Genomic DNA, 8,651 nt, shown 5'->3' on the forward strand with positions numbered 1-8,651 from the left:
CTGCGCAGATAAGTGGAAAGGGCGGGATCGGACATCTTCTTTGACCAACCGCTTTTCGTATCTCCAGGCTCCTGCGTGCATAGGTCAGAATGAAAATCCGTTAATAAAGTAGAGTGACTTACTCTCCATTTCTGTAAGCACTCCGGTTTTTCCGTTTAGTTTTTCTTATTTCCGCTTCCTATAGCGGCTGATAGGGTCAAGCATATAAGTACTTCTGGGAGGCTGATGTTTTATTTCCGGTCTATGTGGTTAAGGCTATTAGTTATTGTAGGCAGCCATAGTACCTTGAGGTGTTACAGCCATCATGTCATATTCAGACAGTGATGAAGATTCCTCTTCAGGCGGCCCATTTTCTTTAACTGGTTTTCTTTTCGGCAACATCAATGGAGCCGGGCAGCTGGAGGGTGAAAGCGTCTTGGATGATGTGAGGCGGTGGGTTTGGTGGTCGGGATGGGGGCTTCTAGCGAGGTGTTAACGGTAAGGTGACTAGGACACGGAAGTTGAGCAAATTGTACACCGGTGTGACAGGCCACACTTAAGAGAACTGAAGTACATATTCAGACCGTTCACTGTAGCTCTTTTCTGGTTCTAGTATGATTTCCTGTGCCCAAGTGAAATTAATCTATTTTCATTTAGTCAGCTTCATTTTCTCAAGGAGTAGCATTATTAATGTTTCATTCTTCTGCAACACAATACAAAACGAATAGTCTTTCTGTAATCCAAATGGCCTCAGTTGCCATAACTTAAATGGAAAGAACTGCAGTTGCGTTCTTTTGGTCTTGGTGACTTCTCTTTGAGATAAAGTGTGATGCCTGACATTGCAAATGGTATTTGAACAAAGATCTGATTAACATGAAAGTTAGTGGAAAATTTACAGCTCTTGAATGTCGCTCCTTTTAGCACACTTCTGCCAGGTGTTTTTTGTTTGTTTTGTGGGGTTTTTTTTTGGTGGTTGGTTGTATGTTTTTGGTAGGAAATGATTCTTGTGTGTGTAGGAGGATACTGAAGTTTAATGAATTCTGGTGCTATTCATTTTTCAGGAGTGTAAGAAGCACTTAGCAGGTTTGGGGGCTTTGGGTCTGAGCTGCTTGATCACTGAACTTACGGCCAATGAAGAATTGACTGGGACTGATGGTGCCCTAGTAAATGATGAAGGTGAAGCTTGGGTCATGGGGAGTAAAGAGGGGTGGGAGGAAGTTGGCTGCTTATTGTATATGTACTTGTAATTGGAAATTTCGTGAATGAGTGCCCTTGCTCTATGTTGAGAATTACATCTCTTAAAATTATACTTGTAGGGTGGATTAAGAGTACAGAAGATGCAGTGGATTATTCAGATATCACAGAGGTAGCAGAGGATGAAAGCCGAAGATACCAACAGACAATGGGGCACTTGCAGCCCCTTTGTCATTCAGGTAATTTTTTGGTGTTACCAAAACTTAGAGCTTTTCAGGACATTTTCTGGACTGTTTGACACTAGTTTTCATGCTTTCTGTCATTGTTCTGCCGTTTGTCTTTGCTTTTTTGTTTCTTTGGGTTGCATTTTTTGTGTTCTTGAGTAGTCTCACCATACACCTTTTATTTTTTGTTTCGTTCAGTATCAAATTCTTGGGAGTGCAAAGTAAGGATGATTAATGCTTTCTTCCTTGCCATGTGGTTTTTGTATAACTATAGAGTTAACAGTCATAATGATGTCTAAGTAAGGTCTTTTTCATCTAAGCCATGGTATTTTCAAAGTTCAGCAGTAAATGAGGAATGGCAGAAGAAGAATAAATGCCTTTGAGTTGTATTAGTGTATTGAATGTCTTATAGAGTGCTGTTGTTGTTGTTTGATGTCATCGAGTCGTAGACAACTCATAGCGACCCTATGAACGAACAGCCTGAGCACTGTTAGTACATAGAGTTTCTGGAGGCAAGCCGTTTCGGAAGTGGATGCCGCTCCTGCTTGCAGGCTTGATTTAGTCGGGAAGCTCCAGCCAACACTGTCCACCATGGGTGCCCATTACCACGATTGGCACATCACTGTCACAGTCTTTAGCATCACAGCAACCACAAGTTAACCTCTGTACAGCAACGCACAGACCAGTGCTATACCACCTAGAAGAATGTTTGACAGGAAGACAATTTGAACCTTTCTGAGAACCACAGATGAAAATCACCCACCTTTGGCTTGGTAGCATAGCTTCCTTTCCACTGGGCCAACGTAGCTCTCTCTTGGTTGTCGTCATTGTTATTGTTGTTTGATGCCGTTGAGTCGTAGATGACTCATAGCGACCCTATGAATGAACAGCCTGAGCACTGTTCGTACATAGAGTTTCCTGAGGCAAGCCATTTTGGAAGTGGATGCTGCTCCTGCTTCCAGGCTTGATTTAGTCGGGAAACTCCAGCCAACATTGACCACCATGGGTACTCATTACCACGATTGGCACATCACTGTCACAGTCTTAAGCATCACAGCAACCACGAGTTACCTCTTCGGCTTGGTATGGAGTGCTAACTAACAAAAAATGTCTATCTTGGAGGTAAGGATAGTGAAACTTCATCTCACATTTGGGCATGTAATTGACTCATTAGCACCTAACAACAACATGGAGTTTGTGGCATTGTTCTGTTGTTAGGTGCCATCAAGTCCAGTAGGACTCATAGCAACTGCTACCAACAACAGATCTGAACCCTGACCTATCTTTTGCCATTCTCACAATCTCTGACACATGAAAGCCCGTTGCTGTAATCATTGCCAGTCTGTCTGGTTGATGGTCTTAGCCATCCCTTCACTTTTCCAAGCATGATGATATTCTCCAAGGAGTAGTCTTTCCTAGCAGCATGTCCAAAGTATGCAAGATGAAGCTTCACCATTCTTCCCTCTAAGAAGTTCTCTGGCTGCACCTTATCCAAGACATACCTGTTCTTTAGGTAGGCCATGGGATATGTAGTCGTCTTCTCCAATACCACAGCTCAAAGGCATAGATTCTTCTTGTCATCATTCATCCTTATTCATTGTCCAGCTCTCAGTAGCATAGCATGTGATTGAAAAAACCAAACATATCTTAGTTCTCTAACATGATTGCTCCTCAGAAATTTGGACAGGCTATTCTATGTGTCTTATCTTTTGACTGCTGGAACCAAGTGGGTTGATTGTGGAGCCAAGTGAAATGCAGTAATTGACAGTTTCAGTCCTTTTTCCATCCATTATGATTGTTGCCCTTTGGTCCAGTGGTGAGATTTTTTTTTTTTTCTTGATGCTGAGATGCAATCCATATTGAAGGCTTCAGCCATTGATCTTAGGCAGCTTGATCTTTTGGCAGTTCTCTTTACTATTATAGCTTTTTTTTTAAATGATTTTAAAAGATTTTTAAGATTATTTTTTAATGTGTTTTACTTGTGTGTGATCATAATGATATTAACAATATCATAGCAGATAGTTTCCACATTCTGCTGTATCACCTTTCTTGGGAAAAAATACAGATCTCTTCTAGTCGATTGTCCTGGCAGCTGTCCTCCCAAATTTCCTGACATAGTCGGGTGAGCATGTCAGTGACTGTTATTTTGAAACGTGTCAGTTGGTATCCCGCTGATTGCTGAGGCCTTATTTTTGCCAAGACCTTCATTGCAGCTTGAACTTACTTCCTTCCCTACAATTGGCTTTCATCATATGGTATTTCCTGAAATAATTCCATGTTGGCCAATTCTCCTTTTTGTTTTTCTTGTTGTATACCCTCTAGTGAAGAGTTGTGATGTCAGTTTGAGGACTAAGGTACGTCTGAGTCAGGCCATGGTCTTTCTGATTACTAGCTATGTATCTGAGACCTGGATAGTGAATAAGGATGACAGAAAAAGAATTGTTGCCTTTGAGCTGTGGTGTTGGAGAAGAGTACTGAACCTCTCATGGACGGACAGGAAAATGAATCGCTGTGTCTTAGGGTGCAGCTGGAGTACTCTTTGAAGGCAAGAATGATGAGGCTTAGCCTCACATACTTTGGACATATTGCTAGGAGGTGCTGTTCCTTGGAGAGGGACATGATGTTGGGAAGGATGAAGGGTTGGCAAAGGAGAGGAAGATCCTCAACCAGGTGGATTGACAGTGACTGCTGCAATGGGGGCTCTTGCATGTCAGGTAGTGTGAGGATGGCGCAGGGCAGGACTAGGTTCAGGTCTTTTGTTCACAGGTTCACTACAACCCTATAGTTGGATCCTACTGGGACAAGAGGAGATTGCCCCTCTTCCTCCAGCAGAGCATCTGGTGGATTTGAATTGCTGGCCAATTCTTTTTAATTCAGTGATTCTCTGTATGCCCTCCGTCTTTTGGTGCTTCCTAGATCATTCAAGATTTTGCGTATAGTATCCCTTAAGTATTGCAGCTCAAAGCATGAATTTGTTTTTCACTTCTTTCACTTGAGAAATACCTAGCGAATTCTTTTTATTCTTAAGTCTCTGAGTATTCTAATAGTTTTGTCTTCTCGAGCAGCCCTTTGAAATCTTCTGTACAGCTCTTTTACTTCAACAGCTTTTCCCTTGTTTTGGCTTCTCTATTGCGATGGGAAAGTCTGCTGCTAGGGACCTCTCCAAAGTACTGAAGAGCAATGGTGTCTCTCTGGAAACTAAGGTGCGTCTGATACAGGCCATGGTCTTTGCTGTCACTTGTTATGCATCAGAGAGTTGGATAGTGACTAAGGAGGATAGAAGGAGAATTGATGCCTTTGAGCTGTGGGTGCTGAAGAAGAGTATTGAGGGTACCATAGACTGCTACAAAAACGAACAGATTCATCCTGGAAAGGGTTCAACCAGGAGGCTCCCTGGAGGCAAGGATTCTGAGGCTCCGTCTAACATATTTTGGACATGTTGTAAGGAGGAACCGGTCCTTGGAGGGGGACAGTGCAAGAGGGGAAGCCCTCTATGAGGTGGCTTGATTCAGTGACTAGGGTAATCGGGATGGGTGTATTGGAGACAGTGTGATTGACACAGGACAGCTGAGTTTAGGGCTGTTTTACATTGGGTCGCTATGAGTCGCAAGCGACAGCACGGCACATAACAACATGCACAAAGGTTCTCACCACTGGGTCAATTAGCCCATGATAGAGGGTGAAGAGATTGTTAATAGCTTTAGTTTGCTTGGCTCCACAATCAACACTTTTGCTACCAGCAGCCAGGAAATTAAAAGACAGATTGCATCAGGAAAGTCTGCTGTCAGAGACCTCTACAGAGTCCTGAAGAACAACGACGTCAGTCTGGAGAGTAAGGTGCACCTGATCAAGGCCATAGTTTTTGCTTGCATCAGGAAAGTCTGCTGTCAGAGACCTCTCCAGAGTCCTGAAGAACAACGACGTCAGTCTGGAGAGTAAGGTGCACCTGATCAAGGCCATAGTTTTTGCTGTTACTTGCTATGAATCAGAGAGCTAGACAGTGATTAAGGATGATAGAAGGAGAATTGATGCCTTTGAGCTGTGGTGCTGGAGAAGAGTGTTGAATATACCATGGACTGCTAGGAGAACAAACAAGTTTGTCCTAGAGAGAGTGAGACCAGGCTGCTCCTTGTAGGCAAAGAATCTGAAACTTTGACATACTTTGGACATGGTGCAAGGTGGGACCAGTCCTTCAAGAAGGACGTCATGTTTGAGAGGATGGAGGGACAGCATAAGAGAGGAGGACCCTGGATGAGATGGATTGATTCAGCGACTGGGGTAATTGAATAAATTGGGTAAATCAGAGAAAAATAAGATTGGCACAGGATAGAGCAGGGTTTAGGGCTCTAGTGTATAGGTTTGCTATGAGTCATAGGTGACTCAGTGGCACATAAGAACAACATGCACTAGTGAAATTTTCAGCATCTCTACAGACATCCATTTTGGTGGGGTTTTGGGTTTTTTTCCCTTCTCTGTCTTTGTAGTGACCTTTTGCCCTCTTCATGAATAATATTCTTGATGTTTGTTTTTGTGAACCAGAGTCAGAACAGACCCATTGCTAACTTTCAATTGCATGGGAGATTTCCCATCCTTCTGCAGAAGGAATTGCAGTGCAGCTCCTTGCCAATAGGCCACCAGAGTGCCGTGATATCCTTGATGATATCCCACAATCTCATTTATAGTCTTTGATTGTGGAAGTTAGTGCTTCAGATCTATTCTTAAGATTTTATAAATTCAAGTGGGATCGACTGAAATCATATTTTGGCTTTTGTTGACTTGTTTTAATTTCCCCCTCAGTTGGAACTTCCACATGAGTAATTGATGGTCTGTTCCACAGTCAGCACCTAGCCTTGTTTTCATTGCTGATAACTGAGCTGCTCCAACGATTTGCTTTCACAGTGGTAGTCAGTCTGATTCCTATGCAGTCTATCTGTTGAGGTCCATGTGTAACATCTTTGTGTGGATTTTTTTTCCCATTTTTTTTTCCTTACAAAGTTCATTTACATTGTGTTTCACATTATTCTTCATATTGTGTTTCATACAATCATTCTCTTATGTTTCATAAAGTTACCATTGGACCTTGCCCATCATTACCCTGTCTTTTCTCCCAAATCCTTTCCATTTCCTTCCTCTCCCCTCCCTCCCTTCACCCACCAAACTTTGCAACCCTGTGGTTTCACCCCTACACATCCTCACACCTCTACTCTTACCCCTTCCCTCTTTGGGTTACTACTATACATGTTTTTTTAAAAAGATATTTGTGATGAACATTTAAAAATTGATCATTCTGTTTCCAGCCTCATTTCTGTCAAGTTCATACTCCAATTACCCTTCCCTCTTCATTGTTTCCAGCTTGCATTCCAGTCACCAATTATCAGTAACATGATTGCATATTTGGTCAATTTCTGACTTCAAAATTTTGATAAAAAAAATCTTCGTTTTCTTACTCTTTGGCTGTAACTATTGGTGTGTGTATTTTAATAATAATTAATGGGTCCTCCTTGTATATGTATGGATAATATCCTATCACTCGCAACATTATACTTAAGGTAGAACTTGAAATTATCTTTTTAAATATGAACGCAACACCATTTTTCCTTTTTCATTCTTGGCATAGTATACCATGTGATTTATTTAAAGTGGCCAAAGCCAGTCCATGTCATCTCACTAATGCCTAGAACGTCAGTGTTCATGCATTCCATTTCATTTTTCATAGCTTCTAGTTTTCCAACATTATAGTTTGTGCAATGCATGTTCTAACTAGGATGTTTGCAGCTGCTTCTCATTTTTATTGAGTTCCAATCTGGCCTCAACCTCTCATGCTGTAACTATCTGTGTTCCTCTGTTTATGGGATTTTAAAAAGTCTACCATTTCAGAAATGAATAACCAATCCTTCCTAGTCAGTTTCAATCTAGGACACTGTTCTAAATGTTACTAAACTTTAAGAGACAACGAAGTTCTTTGCCCTCAAGGAATTTACTAAAAAACTTGTTTCCATTAAACTGAAAGTTACTCTTAACTGACTCTCCATAGTGTTTTCAGAGCATATACGTTGCATGGAAGGAGATTGCCTGTCTTTCTTCCTTGGAGCAGCCAGTGGATTTGAACCACCAGCCTTTGGGTTGATAGTGCAACTCCTTACCCAGGATTAAGTAACTAATGTAAAAAAAAAGAATACATACATTCTTGGGGGTTTTAATTTTGTTAATTTAGTTCTTTGTTAATACTTAATGCTTGCTTTGAACATAAGTGTGTGTTTTTTTCTTTTATTTCTGGTATTAGATGACTTTCTGGAATCAGAAAATCACAGCTAGAAGGGATCTTCATGATTATTCTGAGCTTCATAGATAACAAAATCCCAAGTAATTCATCAAGTTAGTTTATTAGATTTTTAGCAGTAGTTATGTGTTATGTATTCAGTAGGTACTGTAGAACAAAGACAATTCATAATCTGAACTTGAACTCAGAATTTAGTAGACCTTTTGACTTCCGATTGCTACAATTTTGTTAGGAATTATTCATGATACACTTTTTCTTTGAATTCATATTGCTGAGATATGTCAGTAAGAACTCACTAAATACGTGAACTCTAACTTTAGTGCCAGTTAATGCTTTTACATAATTTATTTATCCCATGTTGTTACATACTGTCGAATTGAGATCCACTCAGGACTGACCCACCAGTGGGTTTTAATTAATTTATTTATTTTGACATTTACTTGAATTTTATTGACTTGGCATGGGTATTGATTGTGGATCCTAGTAAAATGAAATCCTTAACAAGTTCATTCTTTTCTTCACTTCTATTATGATGTTGCCTATTGGTCCAGTTGTTAGGATTTTTGTTTTCTTGATGTTGAAGTGTAATCTATTTGGAAGTCCATAGATAACACTACAATAAGTAGTATTTCTTCAGTAAATGCTTCAAGCCTTCTTAACTTTCCTCCAGCAAGATTGTGTCATCTATATATCATAGGTTGTTGGTGAATATTCTTCCAATCCTGATACTACATTTGTCTTCATATAGTCTAGCTTCTTAGAAGCAATTCTGAACTCCTTTCTTACCTTTGGGTGGCATTATATATGAGTAAGACTTCCTTATCCTAACACAGGCCCTAAACTGGCAGCAATAGCTGCCCCAATAATTTTGGCCATTCTCTGGTCTTTTCTTTTCCCTCTAGATCCCAGTTGTTAAAAGAGGGAAAAATTTAAGCAAATGTATAACAAATAATTTGAACATTATAATCTTTTAA

At 40.5% G+C, this 8,651-nt stretch overlaps 1 protein-coding gene and 1 pseudogene across 1 annotated transcript in view; both read left to right on the forward strand.

Annotated features, from left to right (window-relative positions):
* Positions 1–297: 297 nt before the first annotated feature.
* The window catches only part of TAF1 (TAF1 RNA polymerase II, TATA box binding protein (TBP)-associated factor, 250kDa), a 113,316-nt gene continuing 104,962 nt past the window's right edge, over positions 298–8,651 (forward strand). Inside the window, exons 1-3 of the mRNA XM_006895981.1 lie at positions 298–424; positions 1,041–1,155; positions 1,296–1,412. Of these exons, the coding sequence (XP_006896043.1) occupies positions 305–424; positions 1,041–1,155; positions 1,296–1,412 (352 nt within the window). The 5' untranslated portion in view covers positions 298–304. The remainder of the gene's footprint in view (positions 425–1,040; positions 1,156–1,295; positions 1,413–8,651) is intronic.
* Positions 2,400–8,651, forward strand: part of LOC102859215 — an 18,341-nt pseudogene continuing 12,089 nt past the window's right edge.

The sequence above is a fragment of the Elephantulus edwardii genome, unplaced genomic scaffold (genome assembly GCF_000299155.1).
Source record: "Elephantulus edwardii isolate Elephantulus edwardi_28Jun2011 unplaced genomic scaffold, EleEdw1.0 scaffold00178, whole genome shotgun sequence".
Classification (NCBI taxonomy): domain Eukaryota; kingdom Metazoa; phylum Chordata; class Mammalia; order Macroscelidea; family Macroscelididae; genus Elephantulus; species Elephantulus edwardii.